The sequence below is a fragment of the Schistocerca piceifrons genome, chromosome 11 (assembly GCF_021461385.2).
Source record: "Schistocerca piceifrons isolate TAMUIC-IGC-003096 chromosome 11, iqSchPice1.1, whole genome shotgun sequence".
Classification (NCBI taxonomy): domain Eukaryota; kingdom Metazoa; phylum Arthropoda; class Insecta; order Orthoptera; family Acrididae; genus Schistocerca; species Schistocerca piceifrons.
This window is the reverse complement of record NC_060148.1, coordinates 36,798,213-36,818,546: the sequence shown is the minus strand read 5'-3', so window position 1 is coordinate 36,818,546 and position 20,334 is coordinate 36,798,213. Positions and strand designations below refer to the sequence as shown.

Here is a 20,334-nt window from a genome sequence, read left to right as displayed (position 1 = left end):
AAGTGGTTACACGACAATAACGTCCCTGTAGTGGAATGGCGACTTCGTGCCAGGCCTCACTGACACAGATCAATATCTCTCCTCAGTGCAGCAATCTGTCAAAAATGGGCTGCCATTCCCCAAGAAACCTTCCAGCACCTAATTAAACTTATGCCTGGGAGAGTGGAAGCTATCATCAAGGCTAAGGGTGGGCCAACACAATATTGAATTCCACTATTACCGCTAGAGGACTTCACGAACATGTATGTCATTTTCAGTCTTGTCTCCAGATACTTCTGATCACATAATGTGTTGCAGATACCTAGTGTGTATTGTTAATGGAATATTTCTCTATTTTTACCTAGTTTTCAAGAATGGAAGCTCGAGTCTTTTTTACTTTTCATTATACCTCTGCTTTTATCGTTGTGGTATCCATCTGGTGTTACTACAGGAGTTTTACTCACAGTGTAAGAATGGGTACAAAGACAGGTTTCTTCGTATGCTTTTTTCTGAAAACAACGAAAAGTACTGTAAAAAGATTTATTTATTTTAGTCCACAGGTTGATCATAGCACGTCTATCACCTGCTGCTGGTTGTACTGTCTGGCGATGTCCAGCGGGGTTCTCCCATTGTTGTCTATGGCCCCCCTGTCAGCCCCTGCCTCCAGCAGCGCCGTCGCTGCTTCTGTCTCGTCATTGAATGCTGCAGAGTGCAACGGCGTCCACCCGTCCACATCCCTGGCGTTTGGGTCGGCAGAGGACGCCGACAGCAGCCTGACGACAGCTGGGCGGCCGCCCCATGCAGCCAAGTGCAGCGGCGTCTGCTGGAACTTGTCCCTCGCCCCCACGTCCGCACCTGCCGCCAGCAGACGCCTCACCATCTCCTCGTATCCCCTGCCAGCTGCCCAATGCATGGGGGTCCACTCATTCATGTCCCTCGCCCCCACGTTCACTCCAGCCGCCAGCAGGGCCTGCAACTCCTCCATTGAGCCCTGAATAGCTGCCTGGATCAGCCTCCTTCCCTTCTCCTCTCCAGATAATGTCCTGCAAAAAACCACAGATGTTCTAACAATTTCTTCCAAACACACACACACACACAAAAGAACGTGAAGTCTTGTGGCTGTAATGTGTCTGAAGGCAACAGTGAAACCTGCAGGATATGACAGTGAATTAATGACACATGCACTTGTCTGGTTTATCGTGATAAATTTGGCTCCAAGTAAATCTTGACTTCCTGAGCACACAGTAGAACTCTAGCCACTGATGTGTGTCCTCAGAAATGCACCATATCTTTTGCATTTAACAGCCTCACTGCAGTGAGCATAGCGCCAAAATTCTGATACTAAAATCGGTGTTAATCAGTAAAATGTAGCGAACTATTTTTAAGCTAGGGACAATTTAGAACAGTTTCATGTTATTATCCTGCCAAATGTGATATCATTCCTGGTTAATCCAAAATCCATCAATCAATTAAGTACTCACTTTCTTCCTCTATAAATGTCACATGCACATGGAGTTGCTAATGTCACCCTTCCGACTGAAAATCAATTTCATATTTTAAGAATGGATTTTAGAATTCTGATAACTGTGGGAAACGATTCTTGATCTTTTCTATGGAAAGGTGAGACAGGAAAATGTGAATTATGAACGACTGTACAGTGGCCAACAGGCTGTAAGTTCTTTTGACCCCCATGCTACTTTTCAAGGCGTGGTCTCGTTAGAGACATGGCGCCTTCGCCTGTCTTTGGTGTGTGCACTGGTTCACAAGGACTCACAATTACACAGTAAAGACTAGCAACGGTGCTAGTTAGTTTTGAGATGCACGGAGCAGTAACAGAGGTCAGTGTCACATCTACAGATTCAAACAATACTAAAAATGTGAGTGAAAGTCTGAGCTGTGGAATCAGGCACTTTTGCACAGAGCAGTCGACATGGTTCAGGTCCAGGTATTTTTCTATCTACTGCTGTTGCAACCTAAACCACATGCGGATTGATATGACCAGTGGTGTTGTAACTAACAAGTACAGTCACCATTGTTGTGCATTTTTCGGAATGTTCCACTGCCACAAACCTCCTGCTCCCGCGTAACAAGTATTCTGGATGGCCCACATACTGGAAGTGTAAGTTCTGACAATTATGTGCGCTCTTATATGCCTCAACGTTTAGGCTGTTAAAGGATAGGGAACTCTGCACTCCGAATCTGATTTTGAAGCACCCATAAACGTATTCTATGGTGGGAGGAGTTTCTGCTTTGCCTGCCTGTGTATGCTTATAGGGCCAGCAGGGGTGTCAACCCATAGCAGTATGTCCGAGGTGCGAACACAGGGCAGCCTCCTCCCACATTCAGGTGAGCAGTGACAGGACACAGCTCACCAGACACTTTTGTGAGTGGCATTCCTGGCATCGAATGACCTTACCACAGAGGTAACACCAGTTCCCATCAAAACACTGACGAGCTTGGCTAACACCTCGATGGATGACCACCTGTGTCTGCCTCGCATTGTTGGCAGGCATGGCGCACTCTCCTGATACATGTGGATCACTGTGATATAATTTTGCAGGTACATTCACTGATAAACAAGGTGTCATCAAAACGTCATGGGAATTTTTCTCTTTCTTGAAGAACCTTTATTTATTCGTCAACATCAGCTTTATTCTCTTCAGAGTAATCTCCGTCAGATATAGCACTCCTGTGCCACCACCTCCTTTTAGAAGCTTGGAAGCACTTCTGGAACTCACTTTTCGTTATTGTTATCAGCTCCTTTGGCGGTCCTTTTTTTTCTCGCAGCAGTGTTGGCAAAACGACGTAATCTCATGGTTCTCTTCAGCGTCGGAAATAGAAGTCGCAGAGGTCCATGTCCGAAGAATAGGTTGGCCACGTGAACACAATGGCTTTGTTTCTTGCCAAAACCTCACGAACAAGCATTGTGGTGTGATGCGATATCCACGAACGGTTTTGTTACAATTCTGGTCGTTTCTTTTTCGGATATCCTCATGCAAACGGCGCGTTACTTCCAGGTAGTATACCTTAGTGAGCGGACGACCGTAAGACAGGAACTCATGCCGCACTATCCCACTGTAATAGAAGAAAACAGTGAGATAAACCTTCACACATGATCGAACTTGTCGAACCTTTTCGGTCTTCGTTCTTCAGGCAGTTACCATTAGGACGACTGGGCATTAGTTTTGACGTCATATCCATACACTCATTTTTCGTCACATGTTGTAAACTTCTTTAGAAGTTCTGGACAGTTGTCCACTTCATTCAGCAGTTTCTGGGTGAAGTCTACGTGGCGTCGGTTTTCGTCGAAGTTCCATAATCTTGGAACAAACATTGCTGCTACGCATTTCATGCCCAAATCGTCTGAAAAATTGCTTGGAATGAGCCAAAGGACATGGCAAATTCATGAGCAACCTCTCTGATGGTGATTCGACAATTTTCGAAAACTGTTACCTATACTTCTTAGACATTACCGTCAGTAACTGATATGCTACCGCTTTCAGAGCGGTCAACGTCTTCAACATCTCGACCCTCTTTGAAACTCCTGTCTTACTTATAGTAGATTCGCCAAAGACCACGATCAAAATGTATAACGCGTTCCTGCACGTTATTCCATCTTTCAAACAAAATTTATTGCAAATTCTTTGATCCATCTTTTTCGACGACAAAAATTCGCCGAAAACTTAAAAAACATGTAACCTTTTCGAACGTCAACAATAAACTAAATATTCAAAACAACTGGAAGTGCAAACACACATCGGATACATGTGTACAGCATGATAAAAAAATTTCAAAATCGAATGTATAAAGAACGCGAAAATAAAATTTTCGACTAATTTTTGAACACATCTGGTGCATGGGTACAGTCTTCAAAATGTGTTGAGAATTGAGTTAGTAATAAAGACGTAACCGGGAGCGGTTGATTTTTGCGTATGCCAGTATTTATAACATCTATCCTGAATTATGTGTCGTACAATGATATGATTTTTCAACCACGGTTTCTGTTATGCATGGATACAGTGTACAAAATGCGTTAGGAACAGCGTTTGTAGTGACGAATTAATAAAGGAAAACGTCTTGCCTGAAACGGCAGTTTTACTGCATGAGGAGCGAAAATTTTGAAAGCAAAAAACATTTTTGCCTTCCTGAAATGTATTTTCATTTGCGGATACGGACTACCATCAGCTGTAGAATGGAATGACGAAAGTGAAAATTTGTGCCACACCGCGACTTGAACCCGGATTTCCCCACATATAACGAGTGGTCGCTTCACCTTTTTTCCTTCTTCTTCTTCTTCTTCTTCTTCTACCATCTCGTGTTGTTCGTTCTTTTTCTTCCATGTGGACGTCCCACATCGCTTGTTCAAGTTCATCATTGATCCATTTACTCAGTTTTATTTATTACAGAGGGCAGCTAACCCTATGACCGAACACGCTCGACTACTGTGCCGGCATGCCATTAGGCTCTCTGAGCACGACTAATGGCCAGGCACGAAGTTCCATATGCCACCCACCATGTACCTACAAACTGTACATACATTATGTATATTCCCATACAGGGGAGACATTTTATTTGAAAGTCGTTTGCCTGGTGCCGAGGAATAAATACGATATTGCAATGATGGCTTTATTCCGAATTACAATGTCTTATTCTCCCAGACATGAATGCATGTCCCAAGGTACATTGCATTGTAATTTGGAATAACACTGAAATATCCTTCGATTATTTCGTAGGGGTCAGTTGCGAGTCACTAAGTGCTCTGTCTCAAATACTGGTTGAATACAAGTTGGGTATATGCATACATGGCGATGTACTTACATTACTGGCCATTAAAATTGCTACACCACGAAGATGGTGTGCTACAGTCGCGAAATTTAACCGACCGGAAGAAGATGCTGTGATATGCAAATGCTTAGCTTTTCAGAGCATTCACACAAGGTTGGCGCCGGTGGCGACACCTACAACGTGCTGACATGAGGAAAGTTTCCAACCGATTTCTCATACACGAACAGCAGTTGACAGGTGTTGCCTGGTGAAACGTTGTTGTGATGCCTCGTGTAAGGAGGAGAACTGTGTACCATCACATTTCCGACTTTGATAAAGGTGGGATTGTAGCCTATCGCGATTGCGGTTTATCATATCGTGACATTGCTGCTCGCGTTGGTCGAGATCCAATGACTTTTAGCAGAATATGGAATCGGTGGTTTCAGGAGGATAATACAGAACGTCGTGCTGGATCCCAACGGCCTCGAATCACTAGCAGTCGGGATGACAGGCATGTTATCCGCATGGCTGTAACGGATCCTGCAGCCACGTCTCGATCCCTGAGTCAACAGGTGACGTTTGCAAGACAACAACCATCTGCACGAACAGTTCGATGACGTTAGCAGCAGCACGGACCAGCTCGGAGACCGTGGCTGCGGTTACCCTTGACGCTGCATCACAGACAGGAGCGCCTGCGATGCTGTACTGGACGACGAACCTGGGTCCACGAATGGCAAAACGTCATTTTTTCGGATGAATCCAGGTTCTGTTTACAGCATCGTGATGGTTGCATCCGTGTTTGGCGACATCACGGTGAACGCACAATGGTATGGGGTGCCATTGGTTACATGTCACAGTCACCTCTTGTTCGCATTGGCGGCACTTTGAACAGTGAACGTTACATTTCACATGTGTTACAACCCGTGGCTCTACCCTTCATTCGATTCCTGTGAAACCCTACATTTCAGTAGGATAATCCATGACCGCATGTTGCAGGTCCTGTATGGGCCTTTCTGGATACAGAAAATGTTCGACTGCTGCCCTGGCCAGCACATTCTCCAGATCTCTCACCAACTGAAAACGTCTGGTCAATGGTGGCCGAGCAACTGGCTCGTCACAATACGCCATTCACTACTCTTGATGAACTGTGGTATCGTGCATGGGCAGCTGTACCTGAACACGCCATCCAAGCTCTGTTTGACTCAATGTTCAGGCATATCAAGGCCGTTATTGTGGCCAGAGGTGGTTGTTCTGGGTACTGATTTCTCAGGATCTATGCACCCAAATTGCGTGAAAATGTAATCACATGTCAGTTCTAGTATAATATATTTGTCCAATGAATACCCGTTTACTATCTGAATTTGGTGTAGCAATTTTAATGGCGAGTAGTGTAGTTTGCTAGAACATTTCTGACGCAGCTCTGACGAGCATGGTGCTCGTGAATGACCATTACTTATGCTTGGCTGCCATTTCACAGTGTGCATTTCGCACGCACTTGTCTGTGCTTAGTGATGCCATAACGCTTCAGAGAATGGACATAAATCACCGTAATTCAGTTGCTCGGCTGTGCGCCCTACTCCGTGCCGAATGACTACAGTGAATTTCTTCTTGGTGAAGCAATTTTAATGGCCAGTGGTGTATATAACTTTCTCATCCTCACCCCTTCGAAATTTAGATGTATGTTACTTCCGCACTGTTTCATTCCAGACAGTTACATGTGCTTGAAATCACTCCAGTACTTTAGAATGTGATGTTGAACAAACATACACATTTAAAATACATACAAGTATAAGATGAAGACAGGAGACACGGTAAAGCGACATTCTGTTTCATAACTATAACACCTTGTGAAATCCCAAATAACGTGTGTTGTGAATGTGGAAGAGAGACACGTGTAGTGATGCAACTCACCTCAGGAGAGTGATGGCAACGCTGTCAGGTGGGGGAGTGTCGTGGGTAGACATGGTGGTCGGTGCAGCTGCGTCGCGACTCCAGCTGTGGTCACTGGGTGGCTGAGTGGAGGGGGTCGTCCGGCTGTCTGCAGTAGCTGGCGAGCTGCACACAGAGACACTGCATGGCAAAGTGTGTTCACATGGAGGCCAGAGGACAGCTTACAGTGGACAGTATTCCTGAGGGTCTGTCCACACACTGACAACAGAACACACGCTGCCAAAGAAAGTAGCGGATTCGCTAACATGAACAACCAGCCACACACACACGCACACACACAGAGAGAGAGAGAAGAGCCAAAGAAACTGGTGCACTTGCCTAATATAGTATAGGGCCCTGGCGAGCATACAGAAGTGCCCCATCATATGTGGGATGGACTCGACTAATGTATGAAGTAGTTTTGAAGGGAACTGACACCATGAATCCTGCAGGGATGTCCATAAATTCCTAAGAGTACGAGGGGGTGGAGATCTCTTCTCAACAGCACTTTGCAAGGCAACCCAGATATGCTCAGTAATGTTCATGTCTGGGAAGATTGATGGCCATTAGAAGTGTACCCCTGGAGCCACTCTATAGCAGTGCTGGATGTGTGGGGTGTACATTGTCCTGCTGGAATTGCTCAAGTGCGTCGGAATGCACAATGGACATGAATGGATGCAGATGATCAGACAGGATGTTTACGTATGTGTCACCTGTTAGTCGTATCTAGACGTATCAGGGGTCCCGTATCACTCCAACTACACACCATTACAGAGCCTCCACCAACTTGAACACATCTCTGTTGACAATTAACATACTTTGAACGCGAAATGGCAGTTGGTGCAACATGCATGAGATATACCATTCTGGAAATCATTAGGAAATTCAGTATTCTGGGATGTACAGTGTCAAGAGTGTGCCCTGGATGCCAAATTTCAGGTATTGCCTCTCACCAGGGACTATGCAGTGGCTGACAACCTTCACTTAATGACCGAAAGCAGCAACAGTTCAGTAGATTTGTCAGTGCTAACAGACAAGGAACATAGCTTGAAATAGCTGCAGAAACCAGTGTTGGATTTACGACGAACGGATCCAACAGGACAGTGTGGTGACGTGAGACATTTCAAAATCTTAACATGGGTCTGAAACAGCAACTGTGAAAATCTGGACAGGTTGAAAAAAATCAGCCAACCAGTTCCAAAACAAAGGTTTATTAGCCTTTTACCTGGGTTCCCATATTTCTAAAAATATCTTCCATCGTGTGATGTAACAGGACTCATTCCTTTTGAAAAGGATATTTTTAGAAACATGGAAACCTAGGTCAAGGGCTAATGCACCTGGTTGGCTGATTTTTTCAACCTCTTTAAATCTGGCATTAATGGGCTGTGGCAGCAGACGACCAACACGGGTGCCTTTGATAACTGCACGTCAGCTGAAGGGTCTCTCCTGGGCTCGTTACCACATCAGTTGGACTCCAGACGACTGGAAAACCGTGCCCCAGTCAGATGAGTTCTGATTTCAGTTGGTAAGAGCTCATAGTAAAGTTTGAGTGTGGCGCAGGCCTCATGGAGCTATGGAGCCAAGTTCTCAACAAGTCACTGCAAGCTGGTGGTGGCTTCATAATGGTGTGGGCGGTTTTTACATGGAACAGACTGGCCTTTCTGGTCCAACTAAACATTGACTGTAAATGGTCGTGTTCAGCTACTTGGACTTCATGGTGCCAATCAATGATATGATGTTATTGGATCATAACTGTTCTCGACTAGTTTGAAGAACACCCTGGATAACTTGAGCAAATGATTTGGCCACCCAGACCACTCAACATGAATCCCCTTTCTCCTAGCATCTTCGGTTCTCCAATTTAATACTTGCTTAGAAGTCAACCATTTTGTTAGTTAAATACTACACCAGTGCTACTTTTTACACACGAAGTAGCTATACTTTGAATAGATGAAGTTTTTGATATCTCACGTTCCTAGCCTCTGATGTTCTCGAAAGAACCTAAATGTATAACGTGATTCGAAGGAAGCGTTTTTAATAGTCAAATAGCACAACAATTAACTATATTTGTGGAAAATGTTAGGACTTGAAGGGATTAAGCTTTTGACACTTTATTTACATAGCTAGTAGCATTTATTAATGAAATATTTCAGTTTCCCATGAAATGATTAATTAAGTTTTTCTTAACTGTCCTGATTTTTTACATCTTTTTTTTGCAAACCGGCACGTAACGGTGGTATATTTGATACCCCAATTGTCCATCTTTGTCAGATTATTCAGGGCCAAACTAGGCTATGAAAATTCAGAATAAAGTTTTCCCCAGTTCTCTTAAAAGTTTACTTAATTATCCTGATTGTCATAGGAAACAAACAATTTCTTCGCTAAACCAGACCCCATTTGCCCATTTCCCACTCTTCATTAGAATATAAAAATTAATACAAAACTCATTGTATAAGTTGTAGGGACTATTGTTCTTGTTAGAATAAAATCTTCGATAAGTCATTGAAAATAGTAGTAAAAAGACTGCATAATTCAGTAGAAAAAGTATATTTTTTTGTAAATAATCAAGAATTTATGATTGCATACAGAAATTGATTAAAAATGTGATTTTGGCCAGAAAGGAGAAGACAGTACAAGAAAATGTCTGGAAACTGAATTGTGTGTGTGTGTGTGTGTGTGTGTGTGTGTGTGTAATAATTATATACCTGTGGTTAGTAATTTAAATTTACTGCTGTGTTTAGGATAACACATTATGAAATATATGACAGTAATTTATTATCTCAGTGCAATCCAGAAACATAGTTGGAATTATTTCAGAAAGGAGCAGAGCAAAGTTAGTGTCTTCACAGAAATTTGTGCGTAATGTGTTGACAAATGAAAACAACTGTGGTAGGAGTGAAACTAGACATGAAATTTACGAATGCAGCCAATGATCGAGGAGATGTAGTCAAATGAGTATTATGTTCAATGTATTGTAATTACCAGATTCGACAGTTTTCTTGTGGTTGCGTGTTAATGTGTGTTCTGGTTATTTAATCTAGCAAACTCGTCTACGAATTTACCACTGACATAAAATAAAGGTCTTTGTAGACATACAGGTGATGTGAATGAAAAACTATCTTTGAAGTTGATGTTTTGATAAGAAAACATGCAATTACCATATACTATAGAGCAACGTGTGGCAATGAAGAAGATAATGGGTGGGAATTAGAACATTATCCGGTTTAGGTTATCAAGAGCATTTACGAAATATACATTTGAGTACTGCAGATAGAATTACGTTTAAATATACGTATTATCATAGGATATCTTGAAAAGACCGTTGGTGATACGTATTTTGTTTCGAATATTCGTTTTCGTGTTACATTACAATGAACAGGAGAGATAAGCTTTCAGTGGTTTGCGAGACAAGATACAACTATATGAGAAATGAGTCAGACAATGCAGACAACATTATCTCGAAGGCAGGAATTCTAGTTTATCAGGCAGTCAGTTAAGAGCTGTATAAACATTTAAATATAGCTGAAAATTAAAGGAAAGTTGTGAGTAATACTACACACTAGACATGTAAGGAGGACTTTTACTGTATTTACCTGAGGACAGTTCTATCTGGAGATCATATCAACTTTGAGGATGTTACAGACTGATCAGTAACTGCAGTGGATGGACTAGTGAACTCCTGGTAGAATGAAGCACTGGAATTCACTAGACAGCATTTAGTATCGCTATGGATAGCTATATGCAAGACAACCAAGATGATATTTGACAGTGGCTCTTCTAGGAAGCAAGTACAGCGCCCTTGTCCAAGAAATACCTCCCTGCTTGAGTTATAGAAAGGAGTGGACTAAAGTCCTGTACATATCATGAGAATCAACTGACAAGAAAGGTGGAAGGGCCAGCACCATATGGAACCACCCTAAGTTGCTCTGCTCTTGTGCAGTCTGGCTCGTTGTCTTGTCAGGTGTTGTATGCGGAATAACCAGCTAACCCATCCTGCCCATGTACTTATGAGACTTTCTGTAATAGATGTCTTCCATACCTGCTCTGATGGAGAACCAAAATCTTATTTTTGAAGACCAGTAATCTCCATAAAAATTCCAATTCCCCTGCACTGTTTGGAGAGAATAAGTTGATCCTATTATGGAGATTGTACACATGTACCTAGAAAGAGAAAAGGTATACATAGCACATCAAATAGTAGTGCTAATGTGGGAATTGCAATTACTGTGACCTTTGGCCTTACGACAACTAACGTTTGCATAGGTCAACATTTAGAGAATGACAGCACAAGAAATGAGAAATTTTAAATACGTGGCTACCATCCTTCAACCACACAGCAGCATACTGCAGCGTTCTTGGTGCAGGTATTGAACGAGAGACCGATATATTCCCTTTATGCAGAGCTCACTGCTAGTAACAGAAAAGAAAGCAAACAATAAATGCTGCTCTGCATAAACATCTTTACAGTGGCCTCAACAGCACAAGCACATACAATAAAGCCCGCTTTCTGCTTTTTTTTCTGAGCAGCACATCACTGTGTCCACCACTAGAATGGCTGCTGTTTTCTTCATAGGCAGTGAACCTTTTGTTCGGAGGATTGATGTCAGAACCAAATTAAGAGCTTTTTCGCTTAAGCAGTTTAACAGAACTAATAACATCAAATAAACTCAGTTTGTGAAGCTACGAAATCTTGTCTCTTCCATGAATTTTGTTAGCATGTCTGTGCGCTAGTAGACATAGTTCAATTTAGAGATTCCATGTACCTCTCATGACAAGTCAATGACAACTTTATGAGCTATCAGAAAATGCTGTATTTTACAGCACAGACGAATCTACGGAAACTCAGAGGCAAAGATTGTTGGCTTGGGAATATACAGAACGATTCTAATTAAAGTCAAACTTTCAAACCGCTGTAGAAATAACACGACTGGTCAGAATGATGTAAAATTGTAACAGAATATTATTGGAGAAGGAGGAAAACGTATGGCAGAAGAAAAATAAATAGTTACAAAATGTAGCAAGAGATGGCGCTGTAAGCATCATAATTTAATAGTGGTCAACTGCAAATGACAGGTGAATCATACAACAATGCCTGAGGTGTACATTTGACGATAAACAGACTGCACTAATCAGTCTGCATGGGTGTACAGGTGTAATACTGTTATTCACCGTGGCCATGTCGTGTCATATCATATCGGATGGAAAAAATCGGTTTTCAACCATCATGAGGCCAAAAACCGCATAAAAAGTATCAATCACATAGGTTTTTAATAATCCTGCGGACAATAGCGCATGAAAAGCATCAATCACATTGGTTTTGTCCTGATGCCAAAAACCGCATAAAAAACATTAATCAAAATCATATCGGATTATTAAGTTCCGTGTGACTGGCGCAACACATGTTCAATATGCTGTCCACCGTTTCCTGCAACATGTTGAAACCGAGAAACAGCATGTTCCACAACTGATAGAAGTGTTTCCAGGGTTACATTCAGAATGTGTTGTGCAATGCGTACCTTCAATGCAGCTAAGTTTGCAATCGGAACACTGAACACAAGATCTTTCAGGTAACCCCACAGCCAGAAGTCACACGGATTAATATCAGGTGATCGGGATGGCCAGGCTGTAGGGAAATGGCGACTGATAATTCTAGCATTTCCGAAATGGCGCTTCAGCAGCTGCTTAAATTTATTTGCAGTGTGTGGAGGTGCTCCATCTTGCATAAAAATGATCTCCATCCACACATCCACGCTCTTGCAGAGCTGGAATGACGTGGTAGCGCGAAAGACGCTCATAATGCTTACCAGTATGGTACAGGTAGCAGGAATGGAAACACCTGCCTCTTCGAAAGAATATTGACCTATGATAAATTATGCCGTAAACCCACACCGCACAGTGACATTTTCAGGGTGAAGTAGTGGTACTGGTTGATTGTGTGTGTGGATTTTCCGTTGCCGATATTGGACAATTCTGTGTATTGACATATCCTGTCAGATGGAAGTATGCTTCATCTGTCCACAGCCAATCATTGTCCACTTCCATGCCTCAAGATATTCTAAAGCCAAGGTCTCTCGTACTGGCAGGTCAACAGGAAGCAACTCGTGCACATGGGTAATTTTTAATGCCTTGCAAAGAAGGATGTTTCATAGGATTTTATGCACCATGCTCATGGGTATGTCTAATGTTTGCACACCACCACTCGTCTCCTCCCGCATTGCGGTGACCACTGCTTCTACTGACGTCGAATCAGTTCGTTTCCTCCTCCTCCTCCTACCAGGTTGCACACCAAAAGATCCCGTCCTTTAGAATTTCCGAATAATTTTCTACAGACCCATGGCAGTCTTTTTTTCAAACCCTTCAATGTCCATAACTTCTGCAGAGTGACGTGTGCACAGTCACCATTTGTGTAATACAGCTTTACAAGCAGAGCGTGATCCCGCATTGAGACAGTCATGGCGAACATCGTAGACACGAAAGGAGGAAAAGATGTATACTTGGCATGTTTATGCCAACTTCAGTGGGTCGTGTGCATGACAAGTGTTTTCATTGACATATTCAAATGGCTCTGAGCACTATGGGACTTAACCTCTGAGGTCATCAGTCCCCTAGAACTTAGAACTACTTAAACCTAACTAACCTAGGGATATCACAAACGTCCATGCTCAAGGCAGGATTCGAACCTGCTACCGTAGCAGTCGCGTGGTTCCGGACTGAAGCGCCTAGGACCGCTCAGCCACTGTGGCCGGCACTGGCGTATTCCCACACATAAAGCGCTATCTATTGATCAATTTTCACAATATTTTTTTTGTGCCACACGCTATCCCCCTTGTCCTATAATATTCTGTTGCAATTTGACGTTATTTCTACAGCGTTTTGAAAGTTTATAATCACCTGGTATATGTAGAATTCGACAACATGTACAAGTGAGTTGTGTCACACTTACCTGGCTTTTGATGGTGGAACAGACAGCTGGCGGCTCACTTCCACCTGATCTTCACGCTGGCTGTGCAGGGTCTGTCCCATCACGTGGAGCAGGTGAGCCTTTATGAAGTCAACCACGGCCTGCCTCAGGCTGTTAGAGGAGCGCCTGACTTCGAGGACGGCTGTGGCCGCCGCACTCCCCCCAGACACTCGTGCAGCTACCAGCTGCTCACACTCTGCCTTCAGGGCAGACAGTCCATATCTTTCAGCAGCGGCCAGCAGCTGCGGGGCCATGCTGTGCAGCTGGGGGGCCTGGAGTGTGTACATGTAGGCTAGCAGGTGGCGCAGCACTGGAGCCTCCACATCTGAGATGGCAACGTGGCCGCTGCTGGCCTCCAGCGTGTTGTTGCGCAACATGGCGGCGAACACAGTGCTCCTGGCAATCAGGACGGCCCTGTGCGCCACCAGATGTGTGTCGCCTGCCACCAGCGTTACCACTGCGCTGTCCCCAGCGTCCAGAAGGGCGGCCAGATCCACAGCTGCGGTCTCCTTAACCCTCTGAACTGGTTCCACTGTCAACGATTCGAAAGCATAGTGTCACTAGTCACTATGCAGCCCTTTGCCTCTATACAAAAGTCATGGGGTAGAGGCATGGTCATATACAGTTAACGATAGTGTCTCAAACGCAAGGTATAAAAGAACAGTGCATTAACGTACACTATGTGATCCAAAGTATCGAGACAGCCCCAAAAACATACATTTATCGTACTAGGTGCATTGTGCTGCTACCTACTGGCAGATCCTCCATATCAGTGACCTCAGCAATCATTAGACATCGTGAGAGCAGACTGGGACACGCTGCGGAACTCATAGACTTCGAATGTGGTCGGGTGATTGGGTGTCACTTGTGTTATACGACTGTATGCAAGATTTACACACTCCTAAACGTCCCTAGGTCCACTGTTTCCTACGTGATAGTGAACTGGAAACGTGAAGGGACACATACAGCACAAAAGCGTACAGGTCGGCCTCGTCTGTTGACTGACAGAGACTGCTGGCAGTTGAAGGGGCAGCCATCTATCCATACCATCACATGGGAATTCCAGACTGCATCAGGATCCACTGCAGTACTATGAGAGCTAGGGAAGAGGTGGGAAAATTTTGATTCCATGGTCGAGCGGCTGTTCATAAGCCACACATCACGCCGGTAACTGCCAAACGACGTCTCGCTTGGTGTAAGGAGCGTAAACATTGGACGATTGAACAGTGGAAAAACGTTGTGTGGAGTGATGAATCACAGTACACAACGTGGCGAACCGATGGCAGGGTGTGGGTACGGCGAATGGGTGGTGAACGCCATCTGCCAGCAGTGTAGTGCCAACAGCAAACTTCGGAAGCAGTGCTGTTATAGTGTAGTGCTGTTTTCCATGGAGGGGGCTTGCACCCCTTGTGGCTTTGCGTGGCAATAACGCAGCACAGGTCTACACTGATGTTTTAAGCACTTTCTTGCTTCCTCTGTTAAAGGGCAGTTCAGGGATGGCGATTGCAATTGCATCTTTCAACACCATCTAGCACCTGTTCATAACCCACAGCCTATGGCGGAGTGATTGCACGACAGTAACATCCCTATAATGGACTGGCCTTCACAGAGTCCTGACTTGAAACCTATAGAAACACCTTTGGGATGTTTTGGAACGTCGACTTCGTGCCAGGTCTCACTGACCGACATCAATGCCTCTCCTCAGTGCAGCACTCCGTGATGAATGGGTAGCCATTCCCCAAGAAATCTTCCAGCACCTGATTGTACGTATGCCTTCGAGAGTGGAAGCTGTCATCAAGGCTAAGGGTGGAACTATGCCACATTGAATTCCAGCATTACGAATGGAGAGCGCCACGAACTTGTAAATCATTTTCAGCCAAATGTCTGGATAGTTTCGGTCCATAGTGTAGCTGTCATTTGTACTCAGGTCTTTTATGTTTAAAGGTGATTATGGCTGCACATCCAGAATTAACAGGCTTTGAAGGCGAAATGGAAGTTGGAGCTAGACACATTTCAGAAACCGTTATGGGATTCAATATTCCTAGATCCACAGTGTGAAGACTGTACCAAGAATACTACAGTTTCGGCATTACCTCTCACCAAGTTAATCGCAGTGGCTGACGGCCTTCACGTAACGACCAAGACCGTTGGTGTAGAGTTGTTAGTGCTATAAGACGAGCAACACTACGTAAATAACAGCAGAAATCTGTGTGGGACATATGACGAAAATCCCTTAGGACGGTGCAGCTAAATTTGGCGTTAATGGGCTATGGCAGCAGACGACAGACATGAGTGTCTTTGCTAACAGCACAACATCGATTGAAGCACCTCTCCTGCGCTCCTGACCATATCCATTGGACACTAGACCTATGGAAAACTGTAGCCTGGTCAGATCAGTCCAGATTTCAGTTGATAAGAGCCGATGATAGATTTCGAATGTGGTGCAGATCCCATGAAGTCAGAGACCCAAGTTGTCAAGAGGGCACAGTAAAAGCTGGTGGCCTGACATGAGTCCCACCAAACATTTATTGGAGGTAATCGAGAGGGCAGCTTGTGCACAAAATGCTGCATCAACAATACTTCCACAATTACTGTTGGCGATAGAGGCCGTATGGCCCAATTTTTCTGCAAAGTACTTCCAACAACTTGTTGAGTACTTTACATGTCGAACTGTGTCACTACGCGGTGCAAAAGAAGGTCTGATATTTATATTAGGGGTATCCCATGACTTTTGTCTTCTATGTGTATATCCTAAAATTGATGATACAAAAAACAGTAAATTTTTAACATCAGTGGTTTCAGAATGTTGTGTGAGAAAAGTGCGAGCTGTGTTTTACATGATCGGTGTTTCTGAAATCCGTGCTAGAAGACATGGAGGAGGTCAGTCGTTCACATTAGAGATATCTCACTAAGTTCATGCTCTTAACATTATCTAAGGTTCTACAACAAATGGTTATTAAGGATATTGGAGGTAGTTTTGTACATCACTTCTAGTAGCTTCTCGTAGGCTGGTGTGACTGGGATGGTTCCCTAATCCGATGGAACTAGTGACCTCTGCTGTCTTGTCCCGTCCCCTAAATCAACCAAGCAACCAACCAACAACGTGGCGTTCCTTTCCATCCGTTGTTGCAGTTCTCTAAGGGGTTACTGTTATTCATCACACGTGTCAAATGCCAGTGGTTAATGGACTCAGCCCTTTTGCATTTGCCTCCTCTTGACATGGGACACAGGACTTTTCTGAACATGTGAGTCTGTCTCACCGGCTCGTTTTCGGTGTCAGTGGAAAACGTCTCGACCTTGTTGTTAGGAGGATGGGTATAATGTTCCTGCAGCTTCCAATCACTTAACAGTAGTCAGAGCGAATTCCATCTGCTTACAAACGTTAACTACCTCATCACGTGCTCAAGAACCACGTTAAGTTACGTTTACGTAATAGTAAAAAAGGATACACTAAAATAAGCCTTTTGATTCTTTTTTAATTTCTCAATCAGTGCAGCTGACACTACCGCTAATTCCCAGTAAGAACTGAAGCAATCAGAGCGCAAAACGAGATTTATGTTAACGCCGCAGAAACACCTGGGATAACCTTTCCTGATTTTATTTAAAATTTTTGAGATTTTGATCGCTGTCAACCTCAAAAATAACGTTAATTTGCGATAAATGTAGACAGCATACATTCTTGTTGAAGGGGAGAGCTGAGTGCAACACGGTCTATTAGTTACAGTTTTTTCCAGAGTAACTACGTCACAAACGCCGAATTTTTTCGAAATTTATTATGCAAAACATTCGTAGCTTCCGAAAATTCACAAAAATGTACGTTTATACAGATTGATTTACATTTAAATTCGGGATTAGCGATTCTTTGAACGAGGACACCACTGCCAGAAAGGTATAAAGTACAAATGTTGGTTTCAGCTGATGCTGCAGCACAAAATACGTTTCACGCGGCATGCAACATAACAAAATACATGCTATATCACGACACAAGCAGAAGTTATGGTACAATCAACAAGAAAAAGGTGAAGTTTCTGGACCTAAGTTTTAAAGGCAAGTTTATCTGACATATCTCACTTAAAAGATATCAAGGAAAAACCGGAAGTAGGATTATATATGCAAATATCAGTAAATAACCATCCGAGTTAATCGAATTTAGCAGTTTTGTGTCACCTTTTGTTCTAGCGTTTCTAAGGTGAACATTACAGCGTCAGTGTATCTCACAAAATCGATGCAAGACATTGAGCACAAGACAACATTTCTTCTACTTGAGATGCCTAATGATGCGTTACGTTACTGAAACATTTCGTGAAAATAGAACTGATGCTTTCCTCAGCCAGGCTACGGTGTCACTGTAAGGATCTATAGAACATATATACGACAGATAAATAAATAGCATTCCAAATAGCAAACTATAATACCAAAAGCAAAAGTTATGAATGTTGGTGATTATGAGTACTGTGGCAGTAGACTCACATGATAACACTGTGACTCAAAGCAGTTCTTAATCACTAAATAAGACTACCACAATGAGATAAACTGGCATCAGATGAAGTTCTTGAACCATGAAACGTGTTCGGGAATAATGGGAAAAAATACTCACCTCCCTTGTCGGTTCTTAAACGATTGTCTGCGACTTCAGAATCAGATCCTGCAAATGGAATTGGTGGATACCTTAGTGAAATAACTGAACACACTTAATACAAAATCGTTATTCATAATTCTACCCGAACTTATACGATCTGAAAAAAGAACAAATATTTCACCTGTATTGGAGACCGGGTCACTGAGGCTGGCATCTGTGACTATCGCCACAAAAATGCAGATGAACCACCAAACGCTTCTGCCGCACATAATGCCAGGAAGAAGTTATAAGGCCAGGTAAACAACTTTTTCCTCTAAATACCTTCAAAAAATTTGTACCCTGTAGAACAACCTGTGATAAATATAGTTACAAGTAATTTTTAGTCAGCAAGATTTAATGTAAATTAGCTAGTGTAGATTAATATTTCACACTATTTATGATTCAGTTTCTTACAAGATATATATCACATTGTTCCGCCCAATAGACACCGCCTAATTCAGCTAAGCAGTATCTGAAACAGTTTACGACACTAATTCTTGCTTACGCCAAATTAATTGTGGAAAAGTGTTGTCTAAATGACGCGTAGTCTTTTTTCATAGCCATATTAGTTGCTGTCATATTGATATCAACTTGGGTTTATTTTTATTTTTTTCAAGAGGAACTGTTGTATGTGACATTACGAGCTGATGATTCGCCGAAAGGGAGCGAGGGATGGGGGTGTGCTTGCCTGTAACAGCGGCATTTTTCTGTACTTATGCTACTACAAATAATTGTTATAGTATTCAGATGCATTTAACTATTTGTTTTATAGTAGCCAACAGAGATGCTGTTACTAATGATATCTCCAGAAATATACTCTGTTTCAGTGTCTAATTACGTTGGGAAGCGATTGGTTTGGTGATGTGTCCATCTGGGCACATCTACATGCCATCGTGTGCATATTTGTACTTTATACATATCGAGTCTCGGAGACTAAAATTTCTTGTCACCAAGTCCAATCACACGAATTGTGTGAAAACAGCACTAAACTACGGCGGCTAAAGTGACTGCAGAGCTCAATAGCCATATTCGACACCCCGTATCTATCGAAACTGTCCACTGAGAACTCCATAAAGCGAATATTCGTGGACGAGCTGCTATACCGAAACCATTAGTGGCGACAACCAACGCAAAGAAGCGTAAAACATGGTGCCGGGAGCGTAAATCGTGGATGGCTGATCAGTGGAAACACGTCATGTGTTCCGACGAGTCAGCGTTCTCTTTATTTCCAACATCGGGAGGGGTTTACGCCAAATGAAGCCCAGAATCCTGATTGCTTCATTCCAGCGGTTAAGCATGGAGGTGGAAGTGTGATGGTGTGGGCAGCCATATCACAGTATTTTGCTGGTCCCATCGTTACTCTCAAAAGCCGTGTTACAGCCAAAGATTATGTGAACATTTTACGTGATCATGTGCACCCCATGATCCAAACAGTGATGCACCCATTCACACAGCCAGGACAGCACAGTCGTGGTATGAGGAGCATGTAGCTGAACTGCAGCGTCTTCCCTGGCCAGCACAGTCCCCGGACTTGAACATTATCGAACTCTTGTGGGCGGTATTGATGGCCAGACTCCGGAGCAGATTTGCGCCTCCTCGTCACTACAGGAGTTAGGAGAGGTACTGATCGAAGGGTGGATTCGAACAAGTAGGTTTTGAGAAAAGTCCGACGTTAGTATGGACAGCCAAAGGAAATTCGGCCAGACCGGGTCGCGTTAAGTTACGCTTTGAGCGGCAGTAGCGTGCTTAAGTGGCGTAACTGACTCGTACCGGTGCAGGATGCATCAGAATAGTTGTAGTGCTGTGGCTCGTGGGGAAAAATCGAGAAAAAGAGAAAAGAAAACAGGTTTTTTTTCTTTGGTTTCCTCGATTCGCAGCCATCAAGTGTGGGTGACACAGAGAACGAGGGACTGTCAATGTGAGTGGGGTGACAGACGCAGCATACGGCGCACTGACGGAAGGAGAGCGCAGAGACTCACCAGCCACGGCCACTCCGTCCCGCGCCGCACCAGCCGCTGCAGTGGCGGCCGCTGGCGGGTCCCGCCTTTTATCCGCGGCCGGCCTCTCGGACGGACCGCCGCCC

The 20,334-nt window shown here is 43.6% G+C and overlaps 1 protein-coding gene across 1 annotated transcript; it reads right to left on the bottom strand.

The window, feature by feature from the left end:
• Positions 1 to 505: 505 nt before the first annotated feature.
• On the bottom strand, positions 506 to 19,515 carry LOC124720492 (receptor-interacting serine/threonine-protein kinase 4-like). The gene is made up of 5 exons (XM_047245852.1): positions 18,394 to 19,515; positions 18,231 to 18,278; positions 13,616 to 14,165; positions 6,655 to 6,798; positions 506 to 1,022 (listed from the first exon to the last, which is right to left on the bottom strand). The coding sequence occupies exons 1-5, from the start codon at positions 18,479 to 18,481 to the stop codon at positions 545 to 547; spliced, it is 1,308 nt and encodes a 435-aa protein (XP_047101808.1). The 5' UTR covers positions 18,482 to 19,515; the 3' UTR covers positions 506 to 544.
• Between the last annotated feature and the right edge of the window lie 819 nt (positions 19,516 to 20,334).